Raw genomic sequence first — 23,108 nt, forward strand, 5'->3', positions numbered from 1 at the left:
ACTTGTAATTGAATTATAAAGGTGCAAGTTTTATGTCTGTCTAATAATTCTGTGTTTTTATCATTCCTTTATCATGTTCCATTTCTAATATATGTATTAATATTTCTTACACAGATATCAGCCTCCTGTTGCGCCAGATATAGATGTGTTTCAGGCAACCATTGCTAACTCATTCTCTATTGCAATTGTTGGATTCGCTGTGGCCTTTTCAGTCGCTAAGGTCTATGCCATTAAGCATAATTACACTATTAATGGGAACCAGGTAAGTAACATTTTCCTTGCACCAAAGTGACTTTCTTTATTTAGTTTAATAGGAATCTAAACCAAGTATTCAGATTTTTACAAAAATGAGAGTGGAGAAAACCGCTACCAGACACCACTGAAAATGACATTTTTAATGGTGCTCTCAATCAAAAATAGTTAATCTGTTTTATTTATTTACCCATTTTAATTATTTTATGTGCTTGCTTGTACAGTACAATGCCAACATATTTTGCAATGCTTTATAGACTTTGGTTTCACTCATTGTCCCCAATGGGGCTCACAATTTAAATTCCCTATCAGTATGTCTTTGGAGTGTGGAAGAAAACTGTACTACCCGAGGAAACCTATTCAAACATGGGGAGAACATACAAACTCCTTATAGATGTCCTTGGACATATGGTTATGGACGCAGTGATAAAAAGATGGATAGTAAGGAAGGCTAGTTCAGTTTCAATTGTTAGAATGACTCAGAATGACTCCGCTCTGTATTACAAAACAAATTCCCCTTTATGTTAGGCCGGTTTCACACGTCAGTGGCTCCGGTATGTGTGGTGACAGTTTCCTCACTTACCGGAGACACTGACTCACGTAGACACATTAAAATAAATGTGTCTCTGCACATGTCAGCGTGTTTTCACAGACTGTATGTCCGTGTGAAAAACACGGAGACATGTCAGTGTTCGTGGGAGCGCACGGATTACACAGACCCATTAAAGTCAATGGGTGCATGTAAACACGTACCGCACACGGATGCCGTCTGTGTGCCGACCGTGTGCTGTCCGTGTGCTTTTTTAAAGTCATAGGGTTAAAATTGAAACAATTTGTTTCAATACACGGACATGGACACATGGACAGCACACGGACAGCATATGGACAGCATACGGACACTAAATATGGACACACGGACATCACACGGATCCCACACGGATGTACCACGTGAGCACACGGACACGGATAACTCCAGTACCGGAAATATTTGGACGTGTGAGACTGGCCTTACAGCTTTATGCTCAACTATCTTTAAAACCTTTAGACTACGTTCCCACAATGACTAATTGGTGAGTTTTTAATAGTGCGCATTTATCCATGGCTTGCAAAGGGGGGGGGGGGGGAGGAGGGTTAGCATGCATCTTTTACCTGTGGATTTTCAGCATCTGATGCAATTCTATGGGGAAATTCATGTAAAACAGCATAACTGCAAAGTTAATGGGTTGCAGACTTAAAAAGCACAGCAGGTCAGTTTACACAATATAAAAAAGCACAGTGGGTATGAGATTTCTATAAATCACATTCACTTTGCTGGAACTCGAAGACCCTGATTTTTTTGCTAAGTAAAAATATGTGGTGTCAAAAACTCATCATAGGAACCTTATGAAGTTTATTTTCCAGTTGTTTATATTTTTATTTGCACTAAATAGAAAGACCTATCTAAAGCAACCTAATTACTGAATGATAGCCTTACTCACAAGATTGATAGACAGTGAAGGAAATAATTATTTGATCCCTTGCTGATTTTGTAAATTTACCCATTAACAAAGACATGAACAGTGTATAATTTTAAGGGTAGGTTAATTTTAACATTGAGAGATAAAATATAATAAAATAAAAACTAGAAAATCACATTGTATAAATTATATAAATTTTTTTGCATTTTGCAGTGAGAAATAAGTATTTGATCCCTCTGGCAAACAAGACTTAATACTTGGTGACAAAACCCTTGTTGGCAAGCACAGCAGTCAGACATTTTCTGTAGTTGATGATGAGGTTTGTGTACATGTCAGGAGGAGTTTTGGTCCACTCCTCTTTGCAGATCATCTCTAAATCATTAAGATTTTGAGGCTGTCACTTGGCAACTTGGAGCTTCAACTCCCTCCATAAGTTTTCTATGGGATTAAGGTCTGGAGACTGGCTAAGACACTCAATGACCATAATGTGCTTCTTTTTGACCCACTCCTTTGTTGCCTTGGCTGTATGTTTTGGGTCATTGTCTTGCTGCAAGACCAAGCAACCACCCATTTTTAATGTCCTGGCGGAGGGAAGGAGGTTGTCACTCAGGATTTTACGGTACATGGCTCCATCCATTCTCCCATTGATGTGGTGAAGTAGCCTTGTGCCCTTAGTACAGAAACTCCCTCAAAACATAATGTTTCCACCTCCATGCTTGACAATGAGGATGGCGTTCTTTGGGTCATAGGCAGCAATTCTCTTCCTCCAAACACGGCGAGTTAAGTTAATGTCAAAGAGATAAATTTTTGCCTCATCTGACCACAGCACCTTCTGCCAATCACTCACAGAATCATCCAGGTGTTCAGTAGCAAACTTCAGATGGGCCTGCACATGTGCCTTCTTGAACCTTGCGGCCACTGCAGGTTTTTAAACCTTTGCAATGTAATGTGTTAGCCATGGTTTTCTTGGTGACTGTAGTTCCAGCTGCCTTGAGATCATTAACCAGTTCCCCCGTGTAGTTTTAGGCTGATCACTCACCTTCCTCATGATCAAGGATACCCCACAAGGTGAGATTTTGCATGGTGCCCCAGATCAATGTCCATTGACAGTCATTTTGTATTTCTTCCATTTTCTTGCTATTGCACCAACAGTTATCTCATACTCACCTAGCGTTTTACTTATAGTTATGAAGCCCATTCCAGCTTTGTGCAGGTCTATGATCTTGTCCTTGACATCCTTAGAAAGCTCTTTGGTCTTGCCCATGTTGTAGAGTTATAGTCTGAATGATTAATTGAGTCTGTGGACAGGAGTCTTTTATAAAGGTGACTATGTAAGAGAGCTGTCTTTAATACAAGTAACGAGTTGAGTCATGTAACCTGTGGAGTCATTATCTCCAGGATGTCTGAGAGAAGAGAGAGATCAAATACTATGCCTGGCATAGTCGCGGCATGCGCTGACTGAGATGTCAACATGAACATTATTCTCCCCACTAGCATTTGGTTTCAATCATGGTGGCGGCCTTGGTTCAGTCACCGTTCTGAGTATACAGAGCAGCACTGTAACCACAACCCGGCCGTGACTGACACTGACTCTACATTGAGGTCGGCTGTCAGTCAGGGCCGAGGACATGGTGACTGAACCCTCAACCCTATGACTGAAACCGAAAGCTGGAGGAGAGAATATAGTTCATTTTCTCCCCGCTGTATTCGGCTGCGTGCATGCGCTGGGCAGCATAACAACGTGTTAACCTGCAGATTAAACGCATATCTGCAGGTTAACAGTGTTATTTCTAATGACAGGTTACCTTTAATATAGCACAAAAATGTACCAATAAAAATGCTCGCCACCCGGGCGTAGAACAGGTTCAATAGTTAGTAAAATATATCTTTATTAACATGTATCTGTTAAAATTTTTTTATAGAAATTAAAAACATAAAAAGCTTAAAAAGTTGGCAAAAAAGAACACATGCAATAGGTTCAATGATCCCAAGGGAAATCCTATCAGACATCAATGCCGGTATTACATAAGAACTCCCAATGAGTCCCAATAGTGGCACTGTACAAGAAGTAAGTAATCTACTAAGGCCTGATAAAGAAATATCCCAAAAAGTATACAGCCAAACTAGTAGGAGAGTATCAATCATGTGTCAGTTAACTCATCAAACAATACATGATGCATATTTTGCCAATGGCTTTGATGTGTCTTGTATGTGAAAAAATGTGTGACTGAATGCAGCCCAAAGGGGATTCTTCATGTAAAAATGTCATTTTAGGCCTTTTGCGCTGAGTCTGTATGCCGCTGTATGGCGCTTCTGCACCGCGCTGTGTAATGAGTTAATATCCCTGTTTGTTTAAAGGGGAAACAGAGGTATGGATGGTTTCATACACCTCTGTGGGTACAATATTATACTTCCATACCACTCTCCATTGTCTTTCGTACCAATCTGCACAAATAGGTATTGTAGTTTGGAGATGCAATATAGTTAGATAAGTATTTCTGAAGACTATTTATGTTTTTATTGTCTTTGCTTTAGGAGTTAATAGCATTTGGACTGAGTAATGTATTGTGTGGGTCCTTTAAAGGATTTGCTGCAAGTACATCTTTATCAAGATCATCTGTACAAGAGAGCACTGGTGGCAAAACCCAGGTAATAACATATTTCATAGAAATTCTTGTGTTTCCTGTTCTCAGTACAACAGTGGTCATTTCTATTGTGAGATCAGTCATCATAGGACATCCTCTAGTTTTCTTAAAGAGGGTGACCATCTTCCTACAATCAGACGGAAAATGGCAAATGATAGTTAACATATACATTTATCTAATGTATATTGATTACATTTTTCAACTGAATCCATTATTTAAACCCTTTTGTCTTTGTGTCAGAAGTTCTTTAGTCCTTTACCATCTGGACACAGATGCAAAATTCTCTCCATCCTTTATGGAGAGATTATTAGATTTTATTAGTTTATATTAGATATTATCTAATATATAAAGCTGAATGTGTGTGTATGTGTATATGTGTGTATGTGTGTATGTCCGGGATTGGCATCTGCACCGTCGCAGCTACAGCCACAAAATTTTGCACAGTCACACGTCTGGACCCAGAGAGCGTCATAGGCTAAGTTGTGAGGCGAAATTTTAACCCCGCACGTTCCAATTCACCAAACAATTTTGCCCCTATCTACATAATGGGGAAAAGGTGAAAGGAAAAGTGTTGGAGGCAAATTGACAGCTGCCAGATGTGAACAAGGGGGACTTAAAGAGTGAGAGCGATGGCGCCAAAGAGTATATACCGTACAGTTGCTAAGGTGGGAACCTGCCATGGGATACTCACCACACACGGGGATATGAACACACACACAAAATGTGCCACACACTATCACGTGCTTGAACACATATTACCCTCAGCACACATTTCACCACACATACACCAAGGGAATGAGGATGTCGAGTCCATATGGGTTGAAATTCATGGAGGGAAAAATGGTAACAAAATTCTCATTGGGGTCTGTTACAAACCCCCAAATATAACAGAAAGCATGGAAAGTCTACTTCTAAAGCAGATAGATGAAGCTGCAACCCATAATGAGGTCCTGGTTATGGGGGACTTTAACTACCCGGATATTAACTGGGAAACAGAAACCTGTGAAACCCATAAAGGCAACAGGTTTCTGCTAATAACCAAGAAAAATTATCTTTCACAATTGGTGCAGAATCCAACCAGAGGAGCAGCACTTTTAGACCTAATACTATCTAATAGACCTGACAGAATAACAAATCTGCAGATGGTTGGGCATTTAGGAAATAGCGACCACAATATTGTGCAGTTTCACCTGTCTTTCACTAGGGGGACTTGTCAGGGAGTCACAAAAACATTGAACTTTAGGAAGGCAAAGTTTGAACAGCTTAGGGTGGTTTCACACTTGCGTTTTTGTCTGCAGCGTTTTTTTTCAAAAAAACGCATGCTTTTTTTTTCCTATCTTTAACATTGAAAACGCATGCGTTTTTTTGTGTACGCGTTTGGTCGCGTTTTTTGACGCATGCGTTTTTTTACTGCATGCGTTCATTTTCTGAAATGCTACTTGTAGTATTTTTAGAAGCGTTTTTTGGACCAAAAAAAAACGCATGCGTTTTCATGCGTTTTTTTTGGGTCAAAAAATACATTGGAGTCAATGGGGACGCATGCGTTTTTTGGTGCATGCGTTTTTTGCGGTAAAAAACGCATGCGTTTTTTTATTAAAAAACCAGAAAACACACTGATATGCCACCCCCCAGCATAAAGGTGATAAAGGGAACCTAACCCTACCCCTAACCCTACCCCTAACCCTAACCCTACCCCTAACCCTAAGGGATCCTAACCCTAACCCTACCCCTAACCCTACCCCTAACCCTAAGGGATCCTAACCCTAATCCCTTTATGGTTAGGGTTAGGGTTAGGATCCCTTAGGGTTAGGGGTAGGGTTAGGGGTAGGGTTAGGGGTAGGGTTAGGGGTAGGGTTAGGGTTATGATCCCTTAGGGTTAGGGTTAGGGGTAGGGTTAGGGGTAGGGTTAGGGTTAGGGTTAGGATCCCTTAGGGTTAGGGATAGGGTTAGGGTTAGGGGTAGGGTTAGGGGTAGGGTTAGGGTTAGGGGTAGGGTTAGGGTTAGGATCCCTTAGGGTTAGGGTTAGGGGTGGGTAGGGTTAGGGGTAGGGTTAGGGTTAGGATCCCTTAGGGTTAGGGGTAGGGTTAGGGGTAGGATCCCTTTAGGGTTAGGGTTATGATCCCTACCCCTAACCCTACCCCTAACCCTAACCCTAACCCTAACTATTTCTGTTTATAGTGGGTTTTTTACTTTATTTTGATGATTGGCAGTTGTCACACATTTTTCTGCATGCGTTTAAAAAACGCAAACGCATGAAAAAACGCATGTAAACGCGGTAAAACGCCGCGTTTTTTTCACCACATGCAAAAACGCATGCGTCAAAAAAAGCAGCGTTTACACGCGTTTACATGCGTTTTTTCACCATGCGTTTTTTTGCGTTTTTTACCGCAAAAACGCACCCGAAAAAACGCCAATGTGAAACCAGCCTTAGAGATGCCCTTAATCTGGTAGACTGGGACAATATCCTCAGAAATGAGAATACAGATAATAAATGGGAAATGTTTAAGAACATCCTAAATAGGCAGTGTAAGCGGTTTATACCTTGTGGGAATAAAAGGGCTAGAAATAGGAAAAACCCAATGTGGCTAAACAAAGAAGTAAGACAGGCAATTAACAGTAAAAAGAAAGCATTTGCACTACTAAAGCAGGATGGCACCATTGAAGCTCTAAAAAACTATAGGGAGAAAAATACTTTATCTAAAAAACTAATTAAAGATGCCAAAAAGGAAACAGAGAAGCACATTGCTAAGGAGAGTAAAACTAATCCCAAACTGTTCTTCAACTATATCAATAGTAAAAGAATAAAAACTGAAAATGTAGGCCCCTTAAAAAATAGTGAGGAAAGAATGGTTGTAGATGACGAGGAAAAAGCTAACATATTAAACACCTTCTTCTCCACGGTATTCATGGTGGAAAATGAAATGCTAGGTGAAATCCCAAGAAACAATGAAAACCCTATATTAAGGGTCACCAATCTAACCCAAGAAGAGGTGCGAAACCGGCTAAATAAGATTAAAATAGATAAATCTCCGGGTCCGGATGGCATACACCCACGAGTACTAAGAGAACTAAGTAATGTAATAGATAAACCATTATTTCTTATTTTTAGTGACTCTATAGCGACAGGGTCTGTTCCGCAGGACTGGCGCATAGCAAATGTGGTGCCAATATTCAAAAAGGGCTCTAAAAGTGAACCTGGAAATTATAGGCCAGTAAGTCTAACCTCTATTGTTGGTAAAATATTTGAAGGGTTTCTGAGGGATGTTATTCTGGATTATCTCAATGAGAATAACTGTTTAACTCCATATCAGCATGGGTTTATGAGAAATCGCTCCTGTCAAACCAATCTAATCAGTTTTTATGAAGAGGTAAGCTATAGACTGGACCACGGTGAGTCATTGGACGTGGTATATCTCGATTTTTCCAAAGCGTTTGATACCATGCCGCACAAGAGGTTGGTACACAAAATGAGAATGCTTGGTCTGGGGGAAAATGTGTGTAAATGGGTTAGTAACTGGCTTAGTGATAGAAAGCAGAGGGTGGTTATAAATGGTATAGTCTCTAACTGGGTCGCTGTGACCAGTGGGGTACCGCAGGGGTCAGTATTGGGACCTGTTCTCTTCAACATATTCATTAATGATCTGGTAGAAGGTTTACACAGTAAAATATCGATATTTGCAGATGATACAAAACTATGTAAAGCAGTTAATACAAGAGAAGATAGTATTCTGCTACAGATGGATCTGGATAAGTTGGAAACTTGGGCTGAAAGGTGGCAGATGAGGTTTAACAATGATAAATGTAAGGTTATACACATGGGAAGAGGGAATCAATATCACCATTACACACTGAACGGGAAACCACTGGGTAAATCTGACAGGGAGAAGGACTTGGGGATCCTAGTTAATGATAAACTTACCTGGAGCAGCCAGTGCCAGGCAGCAGCTGCCAAGGCAAACAGGATCATGGGGTGCATTAAAAGAGGTCTGGATACACATGATGAGAGCATTATACTGCCTCTGTACAAATCCCTAGTTAGACCGCACATGGAGTACTGTGTCCAGTTTTGGGCACCGGTGCTCAGGAAGGATATAATGGAACTAGAGAGAGTACAAAGGAGGGCAACAAAATTAATAAAGGGGATGGGAGAACTACAATACCCAGATAGATTAGCGAAATTAGGATTATTTAGTCTAGAAAAAAGACGACTGAGGGGCGATCTAATAACCATGTATAAGTATATAAGGGGACAATACAAATATCTCGCTGAGGATCTGTTTATACCAAGGAAGGTGACGGGCACAAGGGGGCATTCTTTGCGTCTGGAGGAGAGAAGGTTTTTCCACCAACATAGAAGAGGATTCTTTACTGTTAGGGCAGTGAGAATCTGGAATTGCTTGCCTGAGGAGGTGGTGATGGCGAACTCAGTCGAGGGGTTCAAGAGAGGCCTGGATGTCTTCCTGGAGCAGAACAATATTGTATCATACAATTATTAGGTTCTGTAGAAGGACGTAGATCTGGGTATTTATTATGATGGAATATAGGCTGAACTGGATGGACAAATGTCTTTTTTCGGCCTTACTAACTATGTTACTATGTTACTATGTTACTATGTTACCAACCTCGCCACATAAAAGTCGCCGCTCAAAACTCGCTGCTCAAAACTCGCCACATGCAAAACTAGGCTCACGCAAAACTCGCCACACATGCAAAACTCACCTCATGGAAAACTCGCCACACACAAAACTTGCACACGCGGAAAAATTGCCACATGCACAAAAGTTGCAACACATGCAAAAGTTACCTCACACAAAACTTGCACATACTCAAAACGTACCACACATAAAACTCGTCACGCGCAAAACTCGTCATGCGCAAAACTTGCTGCACACAACTTGCTACACTAACCTGTCACATGCAACTCGACACACAAAAAGTTGCTACACGCATGTCGCCACACAAAACTCATCTCACAAAAGTCGCTACATGCATGTCGCCACATGCAACTGAACACACACAACTTGACACACGAAACTCGCCCTAAAACACACACAAGTCTGGTATTATCCTTCAAAAATAAAAATCTGATTAATAAGCAGACAAACTACAAGAGCAACAAATGTACCATATAGGAAATACGGCAGCTGTCAGTCACTTGACCTGTCTCTATGTGTATGTGTGAGCTAATATATACTGCCAGGGGGGAGGGCTTCCTGTTGGCTGGAGATTTATCAGGTTGCCAATTTAGCTTATAAATACTGAGGTAAAAATACTGACCAAATAACGTGTGAACGCGGTCTAATACAGGAGATGACATACAGATATATACTATATACAGGGGAGATGACACACAGATATATACTATATACAGGAGAGATGACACACAGGTATATACTATATACAGGAGATGACACACAAATATATACTACATACAGGGGAGATGATGCACAGGTATATACTATATACAGGAGGAGATGACATACAGGTATATACTATACACAGGAGGAGATGACACACTGGTATATACTATATATAGGGGAGATGACATACAGGTACATACTATATACAGGGGAGATGACACACAGGTATATACTATATACAGAGGAGATGACACTCAGGTATATACTATATACAGGAGGAGATGACACACAAGTATATACTATATACAGGAGGAGATGACACACAGGTATATACTATATACAGGGGAGATGACACACACATATATACTATGCACAGGGGAGATGACACACATGTATATACTATATACAGGAGGAGATGACATATAGGTATATACTATATACAGGAGGATATGACACACACATATATACTATATACAGGGGAGATGACACACAGGTATATACTATATACAGGGGAGGTGACACACAGGTATATACTATATGCAGGGGAGATGGCACACAGGTATATACTATATACAGTGGAGATGGCACACAGGTATATACTATATACAGGAGGAGATGACACACATGTATATACTATATACAGGAGGAGATGACATACAGGTATATACTATATACAGGAGGAGATGACACACAGATATATACTATATACAGGAGGAGATGACACACAGGTATATACTATATACAGAAGGAGATGACACACAGGTATATACTATATACAGGGGAGATGACACACAGGTATATACTATATACAGGGGAGATGGCACACAGGTATATACTATATACAGGAGGAGATGACACACAGATATATACTATATACAGGAGGAGATGACACACAGGTATATACTATATACAGGAGGAGATGTCTCACAGGTATATACTATATACAGGAGAGATGACACACGTATATACTATATACAGGAGGAGATGACACACAGATATATACTATATACAGGAGCAGATGACACACAGATATATACTATATACAGGAGGAAATGACTTACAGGTATATACTATATACCAGAGGAGATGACACACGTATATACAGTTAGGTCCATATATATTTGGACAGAGACTATAATTTTGGTTATAGGCATTACCACGATGAGTTTTAAACAAAACAATTCAGATGCAGTTGAAGTTCATACTTTCAGCTTTCATTTGAGGGTATCCACATTAAAATTGGATGAAGGGTTTAGGAGTTTCAGCTCCTTAACATGTGCCACCTTGTTTTTAAAGGGACCAAAAGTTATTGGACAGATCCAATAATTTTAAATAAAATGTTCATTTTTAGTACTTGGGTTGAAAACCCTTTGTTGGCAATGACTGCCTGAAGTGTTGAACTCATGGACATCACCAGATGCTGTGTTTCATCCTTTTTGAAGCTCTGCCAGGCCTTCACTGTGGTGGTTTTCAGTTGCTGTTTGTTCGTGGGCCTTTCTGCCTGAAATTTAGTCTTTAACACGCGAAATGCATGCTCAATTGGGTTGAGATCAGGTGACTGACTTGGCCATTCAAGAATATTCCACTTCTTTGCTTTAATAAACTCCTGGGTTGCTTTGGCTTTATGTTTTGGGTCATTGTCCATCTGTAGTATGAAATGACGACCAATCAGTTTGGCTGCATTTGGCTGGATCTGAACACACAGTATGTCTCTGAATACCTCAGAATTCATTTGGCTGCTTCTGTCCTGTGTCACATCATCAATAAGCACAAGTGACCCAGTGCCACTGGCAGCCATGCATGGTCAAGCCATCACACTGCCTCCGCCGTGTTTTACAGATGATGTGGTATGCTTTGGATCATGAGCTGTACCACGCCTTCACCATACTTTTCTCTTTCCATCATTCTGCTAGAGGTTGATCTTGGTTTCATCTGTCCAAAGAATGTTCTTCCAGAACTGTGCTGGCTTTTTTAGATGTTTTTTAGCAAAGTCCAGTCTAGCCTTTTTATTCTTGATGCTTATGAGTGGCTTGCACCGTGCAGTGAACCCTCTGTATTTACTTTCATGCAGTCTTCTCTTTATGGTAGATTTGGATATTGCTATGCCGACCTCCTGGAGAGTGTTGTTCACTTGTTTGGCTGTTGTGAAGGGGTTTCTCTTCACCATGGAGATTATTCTGCGATCATCCACCACTGTTGTTTTCTGTGGGCGCCCAGGTCTTTTTGCATTGATGAGTTCACCAGGGCTTTCTTTCTTTCTGAGGATGTACCAAACTGTAAATTTTGCCACTCCTAATATTGCAGCAATTTCTCAGATGGGTTTTTTCTGTTTTCGCAGCTTAAGGATGGCTTGTTTCACCTGCATGGAGAGCTCCTTTGACCACATGTTTACTTCACAGCAAAACCTTCCAAATGCATACACCACACCTCAAATCAACTCGAGACCTTTTATCTGTTTAATTGAGAATGACATAACGAAGGGATTGCCCACACATGTCCATGAAATAGCCTTGGAGTCAATTGTCCAATTACTTTTGGTCCCTTTAAAAACAGGGTGGCACATGTTAAGGAGCTGAAACTCCTAAACCCTTCATCCAATTTTAATGTGGATACACTCAAATGAAAGCTGAAAGTCTGAACTTCAACTGCATCTGAATTGTTTTGTTTAAAATTCATTGTGGTAATGTCTATAACCAAAATTAGAAAAATGTTGTCTCTGTCCAAATATATATGGACCTAACTGTACTATATACAGGAGGAGATGACATACAGGTATATACTATATAAAAGAGGAGATGACACATAGGTATATAGAGAAGGAGATGACATAAAGCAGGTATATACTATATACAGGGGAGATGACATACAGGTATATACTATATACAGGAGGAGATGACATATAGGTATATAGTATATACAGAAGAGATGACATACAGGTATATACTATATACAGGAGGAGATGACACATAGGTATACGATATACAGGAGGAGATGACATACAGCAGGTATATACTATTCACAGGGGAGATGACATACAGGTATATATTATATACAGAAGATGACATACAGGTGTATACTCTATATAAGGGAGATGACAAACATGTATATACTGAGGGGAAAATGAGAGGTGTAAGGTGAAAATGAGGGGTGTGAGGTGAAAATGAAAAGGTGTGAGTGCAAAATGAGAGGAGTGAGGGAAAATAGTGGAGTGATCGGTAAATGACAGATGTGAGGTCGAAATGAAAAGTGTTAGGGGGGAATGAGAGGAGTGAGGGGGAAAATGAGAGGTGCAAGGGAGAAAATGAGAGATGTGAGGGGGAAAATGAGAGGCGTGATGGGAAAACAAGAGAAGTGAGGTGCTATAACTAACCACAGATATTTACTATGCCCAGGGCTCTTCAGCTAGTTATTAATATTATATTAGATATTATTAGTTTAACCCCTTTAGCACCAGGCAATTTTTCATACTTGCATTTTTGTTTTTCTGTCGACATAGCCATTAGGTTGTTTTTTACAAGATGTGTTGTAGTTTTGAATGACACTATTCATAATAACATTCAAGGTACTATAAAGACGGAAAAAGTGTGATGAAATTGTAAAAAAAGAATGTTTTGGTTTTTTTTGTCTTTTTTTATGTTGTTTATTCTGAGGTAAAAATTACTTTGAAACATGATTCTCCAGGTCAGTACGGTTATGGTGATTCTGATGCTGCATAGTATTTTTATTTCATTTAACTCTTTTATGACCTTGGATGTATGGATGCATCTAGGCAATTCTGCGCTCACAGCTCAATCAGCCGAAAAATAAAAAGTTTTAGCTCACAGAATAAAGCGATGCAAAAAGTTATTTTTTCTATCAAATAATTTTTATTGTGTAGAAACGTCAAAACATAAAAAATGTATATCAATGAGGTATCGCTATAATCATATTGACTCGAAGAATAAAGCTGCCTTATCAATTTTAGCGCACGCGGAACAGCATGAAAAAAAATACTGAATTACTATGTTACTATGTTACTTGTTTTTGTTCATTCTGCCTCCCAAAATTGGAATAGATAATGATAAAAAATGTTATGTCCTCGAAAATGGTACCAATAAAAATGTCAACTCATTCTAGCAAAAAACTAGACCTCACATGACTCTTTCAGCAGAAGCATGGAAAAATTATAGCTCTCAAAATATGGTGTATGGCGATGCAAAAAATAGTTTTTTTTTTTTAAAAAGTGTCTTTTAGTGTGTAACAGCAGCCAAACATAAAAAAACCAACATACATCTGGTATCACTGGAATTGCACCGACCCAAAGAATAAAGTAGTCTAAATCTCTTATACCGCACAAGGAAAGGCGTAAAAAATAAATATAACTAAGGGTATGTGCACACGATGCGGATTTAGCTGCGGGTCCGCAGCGGATTTGGCCCTGCGGATCCTCAACAGTTTTCCATGCGGTGTACAGTACCATGTAAACCTACTGTATGGAAAACAAAAAACACTGTGCACATGCTGCGGAAAATTCCACGCAGAAACACAGCGGTTTATTTTCCGCAGCATGTCAATTCTTTTTGCGGAAACACAGCGTTTCTGCACCCATTGACTATACATTGAGTAAGACAAATCCGCACATCAAAACACGCATGACAATCCGCAACAAATCTGCAACAATTCCGCATGAAATCCGCAACCATTTTGGCCTGCGTTTTCTGCCAAGAGATGCAGATTCTATGTGGAAAGTTCCTCTGGCCAATCCGCAACGTGTGCACATACCCTAATTCTTCACTTGCTGATGATTTTTTCATTCTGCCTAAAATTCTGTGACATACCCATGGTGTCAATATGATTACTACACCCTTAAATAAACTCATTGAGAAGTGTAGTTTGTAAAATGGAGTCACTTATGGGGGGTTCTGCTGTTCTGGCACCTCAGGGCCCTGCCAATATGACATGGCACCCTCAAACAAGTCCAGCAAATTCTGAACTCTAATATGGCGCTCCTTCCCTTCTGAGCTATGCACTGTGCCTCAAAAGTAGTTTTCAACCACATAGGTTGAATCGGTGTACTCGCTCTTGATCGCAGCATTTAGGAGGTTAAAGGGACACTGTCACCTGAATTTGGAGGGAACAATCTTCATCCATGGAGGCGGGGTTTTTGGGTTTTTGATTCACCCTTTCCTTACCCGCTGGCTGCATGCTGGCTGCAATATTGGATTGAAGTTCATTCTCTGTCCTCCGTAGTACATGCCTGCACAAGGTAATCTTGGTTAAGTGACCAAGGGGTTTGAATAATGAGAGTAGAAAAGGTGATACAGAAAGTTGCCATCTCATGAGTCACCTTTAATCATCTAATCTGATGATGTCTTGACATAGAAGAGAGCAGAAGCAGTTCACTACATGCCAAGATTCAAAGGACCATGTAGCTTCTGGTACACACAGGGAAGGACTATAAATGATAGAATTAATTGAAACTTTTAAGCTTGCAAACCCTGTAACTAACTACAATAAAATATTGCTGCTATAGTATAGTTTCACATCTTTGCTCTTTCCTGTGACTCTCTTTGTAGGTTGCAGTTTTCCTATAATTTTCTTTTATGTATTCCAATCTTAATTCTGTAGGTCGCTGGAATAATATCTGGCTTGGTTGTTTTGATTGTGACGTTGGCTATTGGATACCTCCTAGAACCATTACCAAAGGTACTCATTGTGGTTTACTATAACATGACATCTTTATTTATGTATCTGGCTGCTATGCAACCTTCATAAAATGAGATGTCACAAGAGCGTACACAATAATCTGACACTTTCAAGTTTTTCCTCCGCTCCCTGGTGTCTGAAGAAGGGGTTTAAAACTGTGATAGTCTATGAAATTTCTACCTAATTTGACTCCCATTGATTTCAGATGCCGTAAAGCACATAAAAACTGTACAATTAATACGAGAAGACAGTGTGCTTTTCAATATAGCTCCACACTAAAAAGCAAAATGAAAAACATGGGATATTCTCTGTGTAAGGCTGGAGTCACACTAACTGTATAAAAAATCGTTCCTATTCTCACTGCCGAGAGTCGCACGAGCGTAATGCAAGTGTCATGCGAGTGTCATGCAGTACAATCCAATTTTTCACACCTGGCATTTGATTTACATCCGAATGCAGTGCGATTGCTATCCGATTGCAATGCGATTTTAACATGAGCTGTTACATAGAGAAATTTCCTAAGTCATTTACACATCGTTTTCAAATTAAATATTCTTCAAAACACATATACTGTATAAATAAGTATAAGAGTTAAAAAATAAACAACAATATTCCTCATCTTTCCACAGAGAAGATGATAATCTGTGAAAATTTCCCAATGCGCTTGCGCTGACGTCAGAAAGGTGAAGTGAGTTCATTGGCTGTGAACTCTAGGACCTGTCTGATGGCACTGCGTGCAGGAGAACTTTCTCATGCTCATGATGCTATCAGACAAGTAATAGGAGTTCACAGGGAGACACTGAGCACACGCTGTTCAGTGTCTCTTCCGGATGACAGGCTGTATAGTCACATCATGCAACCATGCAGCCTGCCATCTAGATGTAGCAGAGCTAGACCCCTCGTGAGACAAATGGAATATCATCTTCTCTGCAGAAAGGTGAGGAATATGATTGCTTGTTTTTTTTTAAACTTTTATTGCAGAAGACAATGTCATCGGTGGAATGGGCGAGTTCATAAGTATGGTTTAATTAAGAATTATTAAAGGAGTCTGTGTCATTCTTTCAATTAAAGTACTTTTTTCTGTGTGTGTGTTTTTATAATATATGACTATGGGTTAGTAATGGAGGAGTCTTATTGATGCCTCTCCATTACTAACCTAGGGGCTTGATGTCACCTGACAATACAAAGGTGACATCAGACCCCCCAACTATCACCCCACTTGCCCCGCTACAGGGCAAGTGGGAAGAGCGAGGCTAAGTGCCAGGATTGGCATATCTTAAGGTACCTTCACACTGAGCAACTTTACAACGAGAACGACAACGATCCGTGACGTTGCAACGTCCTGGATAGCGATCTCGTTGTGTTTGACATGCAGCAGCGATCAGGATCCTGCTGCGACATCGCTGGTCGTTGCTGAAAGTCCAGAACTTTATTTGGTCATCAGATCGGCCGTGTATCGTCGTGTTTGACAGCAAAAGCAACGATGCCAGCAATGTTTTACATGGAGTTAACGACCTGTGACGACCTGTGAGAACGATAAGTGAGTAACCCTTATGTCACTGGATCGCTCCTGCATCGTTCTGGAGCTGCTGTGTTTGATGTCTCTACAGCGACCTAAACAGCGACGCTCCAGCGATCTGCTCGTTGTCTATATCACTGCAGCGTCGCTGAGTGTGACGGTACCTTTAGAGATGCGCCTTTTCTGGGGTTGCTGATGTGACGGGGTGTACGGCAGAGCAAGAAGGGACAACAGGCCGAGGGATGATTCAACAGATTTATTATCAAGAACGCTGGAACAACACATGCAGGTAGATCTACAGAGTCCACAATTAGTCCAACGGAACAGGTTCGGGGGCACCTCCCGATAATCCTTGTGCCAGGTAACAAAGCAATAGTCCACAATTAGTCCAATGGATCCCAAAACAATCTCACGAACAACGAGATATGTCCTCAGCTCAAGTCTCGCCCCGTTCGCTTCCGCAGTCACAGCTGGACGTGGGGTCTTGCCTCAGCTAAGAATCCCCACTCCTTCTCCTTCCAGGATAAACTCACATCTGATCTCAAAATAAGAATGGATTGTCTGAGCTCCTGGGATCCGCCCATGAAGGGGGGTAGGGGTCACACCTTCTATTCAATGGTTGGGTCCTCCAGAAGATTCTAGACTGGTGGGCTCCACGTAGTCTATGTAGTATGTACATTTGACTAGCCACCTGCTGTGAGGAAGAATGGCTATTCCTCCACTAGTGATGTTGACAAAGCTTAATTACATTATAGCTTAGGGCTGCAAGTATTGGGGGAAGGAGACATATTGTTACAGGTGAACTCCCAGCACAAGAAAATACATAAATTACAGCTAATAGAAACCAGAGAACAGTTACATACATCAAATGGCATATTATTCAAATACAGGACAGGGCAAAAGTACATATCATGACAGCTGAGAGCTGATGTTTTTAGCCTGGGGGGGGGGGCAATATCCATGGCCCCTTTGTAGACAATTAATATCAGCCTAAAACACATGGGCTACTTGCACATTGAACAAGTCTGTAGGAACCTGTTCACACATCACCAAGAAACTTGAAGACACAAAAGAACACAGTTAGGTAAAAAATACCGAGTATGAACCCTGCTTATACAGGTACTATACAGATGATCAGGTTTTTAAATACATCAGATAGGGATTATATACATTAGTTAGGACTGCTCTATATGGGTATACCTTGACGATTGGTGGAGCAGCTTAGTATACATTTTTTTGCAAAAAACCTATCAACTAAATACCCTGTTTTTTCTATCTTTTGACTAGCACTTGCTTATTACTGTGATTTTTTTAACAACAGAGTATTTTTTACCTCACTGTGCTCTTTTGTGTCTTCAATTAATATCAGCCTGTAGTTGTCTGCAGTTGTCTGCATAGCCTTTGCTGGTTATTATTAAACACTGCACTAATTGCATTTGTCATTGACATCTGAATATCATCTATTTTATGTGTATATACTGTATGTAATCCATCTATTCTATCCTGTCGGCTCCTGCTGTGATTTTACACTACGTGGCTGCTGAATTTCCGGCTTTTCTTCTATCTACAGTATCTATGTAATATATACATATATATGTGTGTCACTGACATGTATATATCTATATCTATGTGTATATATCTATTCTATTCTAACCTGTCACTCTGTGATTTTACTGTATGTGGCAGATGAATTGCCGGCTTTTCAAAGGACAATGGTGTGTAATAATCGGAAAGCACTCACATGGTCTGAGTGCTCTGCGATTCCTTTCTCGCACCCATAGGCTTGCATTGGCGAGTCTCTGCCGAGTCTTGGTGCCAATCGCAGCATGCTGCAACTTTACATGCAAGTCGAATATGCCTGAGAGAAAAAACACTGATGTGAGCTGCCCCATAGACTAACACGGGGACGAATGCTATGCGATGTTTTCACGCATAGCCCTCGGCCGTATTCTACGGTAGTCTGACTCCAGCCTAATATACCGGCTTATGTATCAAATGACGGACACAAAAGGTTCTTCATTTCTAAAGCTGACAATTGAGGCATATACATTTTCTATAATACTAGGTTTTATGTTCTTTTACAACTTTTGTCATATGATTAATCAATATTATGACTTGTTTTGTTTCAGTCAGTTTTGGCAGCGGTAATATTGGTGAATTTAAAGGGAATGCTAATGAAATTCAATGAAATTCCAGTCTTATTTAAGAGAGACAAATATGACTGTGTAAGCATATTATTATTATTATTATTATTATTATTATTATTTATGCCTTTTTACATTTTATGATTATTAAAATTATGCATATTATATTATAGGAATAATCTTTTTTGCATGCTAATTATGGTATCACAGTATAAAGAAGAATTAAGTGGAGGAAATATTTTTATTTTTAGAGCACATTAATTCCATGGTGCTCTACATGTGAAAAGGGTTTACATAAAAAATACAAATATAAATTACAATTAACAAGTTTACAGTGACAGACTGATATAGAAGGTAGAGGGCCTTTCACTTACGGGCTCACAGTCTACATACATGGAGTCTTACACCACACAACATGTAAGAATATGCAGTACTGAAATTGAAGCGACGTGGGTTAATGCTTAGTTCTACATCATGTCCCGGATTGTCATCCTGCATGTGAACAAAATACACTCTTCAACATTGAAATTGCAAGACCAAGAAGGAAAAGACAAGGAATTATGGAAATCACATGATCAATAGACATGTTTACAATATGTAAATTGTAAGTATAATATCTTAACTTATTCAGTATCAACTATGAGCCGCATACAGTAATACAATCACTTTTACACCTTTGCATGCTGTTAATGAATTTATTTTTTATTTATTTTCCTCACTTATATAGTTCTATTAATTCCACAGCACTTTACAGACATTATCATCACTGTCCACATTGGGGCTCACAATCTAGCCCCAAACCCTATGTCTTTGGAATGTGGGCGGAAACAGGAGAACCCTGATGAAACCCACACAAACATAGGGAAAACAAACTCACGTTAGATGTTGTTCGTGATGGGATTTGAACCCAAGACCCCAGTAACAGTGCTAACCACTAAGCCACCATGCTGCCTTGAAGGGCACATAAATTGCCAAAATCCACTGCTGGCAGCTCCCTAGTGGTAGCATGTATTTCTGCATGTGGTGCTCATACGTGATACTAAATAAATTGAAGTGTTTTGAAAACTCAGTTTCCATTTTTTTCATCATTTGCATATAAAGGTCTATTGATTGTGTGATTTCCATAATTCCTCAACTTTTCCTTATTTGTGTGGCAATTTCAATGTTGAGGAGTGTATAATAGTCAAAAAAGGGATGTGGGGATAGCAATCACTGATTTTTTTACATTTATTGCAGCTTGTGTGGGTCTTGGCATTCCTTGCATCTGTAATTCTTGGCTTGGATCTTGGGCTTGCTGCAGGTGTAGGAATTGAACTTCTGACAGTCGTGTTCCGCGTTCAGTTGTAAGTATAAGTTTAATTGCAATTCTGTAAGCAGCCGTCCACCCTCAGGTCTCTGATTCACTGCCTGTGGTAGATGTTTTGACAGCATTGAAGTGCAAGAGTAGTAACTTTACATTTGTGCCTAAAATATTAGCACTCACTCATGTCATACAGCGTAATGAACATTTCACATAAGTATGCTCTTTCTGCTAGAAATATTGGATTTAGAGGTTTTTAGCCGAACAACCATATTTTTCTCACTGATTCCTCTTTCATGGACTTTCTGCTTCATTTGGCTTATTGGATCATTCAGGTGGGCCTACAGATCGTTAGTTAACGACCTATGTAGATGCAGAGTCTGCTCCATAATTCTCCTCCCAAGAATGATTTGTGCCTAACTTACTATATGAATAAGAAGAATAAATATATAGTTACGATTACGACATTACACTGGAACCCAAGGACAAAGCAGGTTGATACTATCCAGACACAAGGGTCAAAGGATTCCACCATCAAAGAAATGTGAAAATAAGTATTACTTTTAGTGATGGGTGGACCTGAGGATGTTTGGGTCCGTTGGGTTCCGCTGAACTTTAACACTAGGTGTCCGGTATGGACCCCGAACTTTACAGTTCAGGTTCACCTGCCTCTAATTACTATAATTAGTACCATTCAGGCATTAGCTAGAAAAAAGATGTCAATAATAATAATATAATAATTTTTATTTATATAGCGCCAACATATTCCGCAGCACTTTACAATTAAGCGGGGACATGTACAGACAATAAATTCAGTACAAGTTAAGACAATTTAAACAGTGACATTAGGGGTGAGATCCCTGCTCGCAAGCTTACAATCTACAAGGAAATGGGGGGACACAATAGGTGAAAAGTGCTTGTTATGTCAAATGTTGTTGTGTCTTTTTTCTAACCTTTTCACATAATTTTGCATTTCCTTCAGCCCCAAGTTTGTAGAGATCGCTAATATTAAAAAAACGGACATCTACAGGAATAGAAAGGACTACAATGATGTAAGTCATGGCATCATTCCCAGGTATATGTACTTCCAGGTACTGTTCATCAAACTCATTAAGTGTGTTATTGTGCACAGATCTGTGAGCCAAATGGACTGAAGATTTTCAGATGCCCATCTCCATTATTTTTTGCCAATAGTTCTTTCTTCAAAGATAAGCTCATTGCTGTTGTAAGTCTTACATCCACCTTATACTCTCTAGTCAATATCGTTTTCTGTGTAGTATTAGTGCTAGAATTTTTTTTTTTCATTTTAAGGCGGGATTCAATCCACTGTGGGTGCTGCGGAAGCGAAATAAGGCCCTGAGAAAGATAAAAAAATTAGTGAAGAAAGGAGAATTACAAGTTACAAAAGTAAGTGGGGTTCATAAGATTATATGATGTTCATCACACCAGTTTCAATACTCGTAGTATGTAATGTAGTTTTTAACCCTTTCATAACGGTTGAATAAATTTAACTTCGGCGTTTGCTAGGCTTTGTGCAGTGTCGACATTTCTATATGGTCGGTGGTCTTGCAGCGCTCGGGACCCCCAGAGTTCTGCAAGAGCTGGGATTCAAGTGCAGAGTGATAGCACTGACCTGTGACATTATAGGGACCTGATTGACTCAGGTTCTGGTGATGTTATCCCTGTGTTATCTTCCAGATGCCCGATCAATAGCAATCGCGGCATTCAGAAGATTGTGAAAGAAAGTGGGCGTGAAAGAAAGTGGGCTCCTCCTCTTACCCCTAGGCACCCCTGTGATGTGATCATGGGGGAGCCGATTGTTGTCATGGCAGTCAGCTGCCAGCTCACCCCTTACATTACGGTGGCCTGTTAGACTCAACCAGCAGCAGGGTCTAATAGGAATTCTGACAGTGTAAAACTGTTGCTCCTCAAGCATTGCAATACATCAGACCAGCGATCAAAGAAACAAAAGTTTAAGTCCCATACAAGGACTGAGTAAAAAAAGAGAAACATTTTTGTAAACTATTTAACCCCTTCACATGTACAATGCATGTTAGGTTTCCCTCTTTGATGTGGTCTCTGGCGCTGAGCCCACATGTTTTCTGGCACATTTCAACAGCTGACCTGTGCCCCTAACAGCTGCGGGTGGAATCGCAATCCACCCGCTGCTGTTCACCTGTTAAATGCCTCTGTCAACTTCTGAAAGCAGCATTTAACATGATCATTCCAGTAGTACAACTCATCCTACAAAAAACAAGCCCTCACATGGCCATATTGATAGAAAAATAAACACTTTGAGTCTGGGAAGAAGGGGAGCAAAAATTATAAATGCAAAAATGGAAAATGGGGTGAAGGGGTAAAAAAAAAATACAAATTAAAATAAAACAAACATTAAACCAATAAATATGTATATTGATATAAAAACAAAAATAAACAAAAAAGTACACATATTTGGTATCGCCGCGTCCGAAATTACCCAATCTATAAAACTGTCACACTAGTTAACCCCTTCAGTGAACAAAGTAGAAAAAAGTTTTCATGATAACGCCAAACAAAAGTGGAATAAAATGCGATTAAAAAGACAAGTGTAAATAAAAAAGATATTGCTGAAAAAGTCGTCTTGTCCCACAAAAAATAAGCCAACGTACAGCACAATCAGCGGAGAAATAAAAAAGTTACTCCTCTCAGAATACTGAGATGCAAACACAATTCTTTTTTCTGCAAAAGTTTTTATTGTGAAAAAGCA

The 23,108-nt window shown here is 39.8% G+C and overlaps 1 protein-coding gene across 2 annotated transcripts in view; it reads left to right on the forward strand.

Annotated features, from left to right (window-relative positions):
• Positions 1 to 23,108, forward strand: part of LOC138676113 (chloride anion exchanger-like) — a 91,887-nt gene that overhangs the window by 54,447 nt on the left and 14,332 nt on the right. For both annotated transcript variants that reach the window (XM_069765041.1, XM_069765040.1), the window contains 8 exons: positions 115 to 262; positions 4,245 to 4,358; positions 15,322 to 15,399; positions 19,048 to 19,143; positions 20,299 to 20,405; positions 21,345 to 21,414; positions 21,495 to 21,587; positions 21,674 to 21,769. In XM_069765041.1, the coding sequence (XP_069621142.1) occupies positions 115 to 262; positions 4,245 to 4,358; positions 15,322 to 15,399; positions 19,048 to 19,143; positions 20,299 to 20,405; positions 21,345 to 21,414; positions 21,495 to 21,587; positions 21,674 to 21,769 (802 nt within the window). The remainder of the gene's footprint in view (positions 1 to 114; positions 263 to 4,244; positions 4,359 to 15,321; positions 15,400 to 19,047; positions 19,144 to 20,298; positions 20,406 to 21,344; positions 21,415 to 21,494; positions 21,588 to 21,673; positions 21,770 to 23,108) is intronic.

This window comes from Ranitomeya imitator, chromosome 4 (assembly GCF_032444005.1).
Source record: "Ranitomeya imitator isolate aRanImi1 chromosome 4, aRanImi1.pri, whole genome shotgun sequence".
Lineage (NCBI taxonomy): Eukaryota > Metazoa > Chordata > Amphibia > Anura > Dendrobatidae > Ranitomeya > Ranitomeya imitator.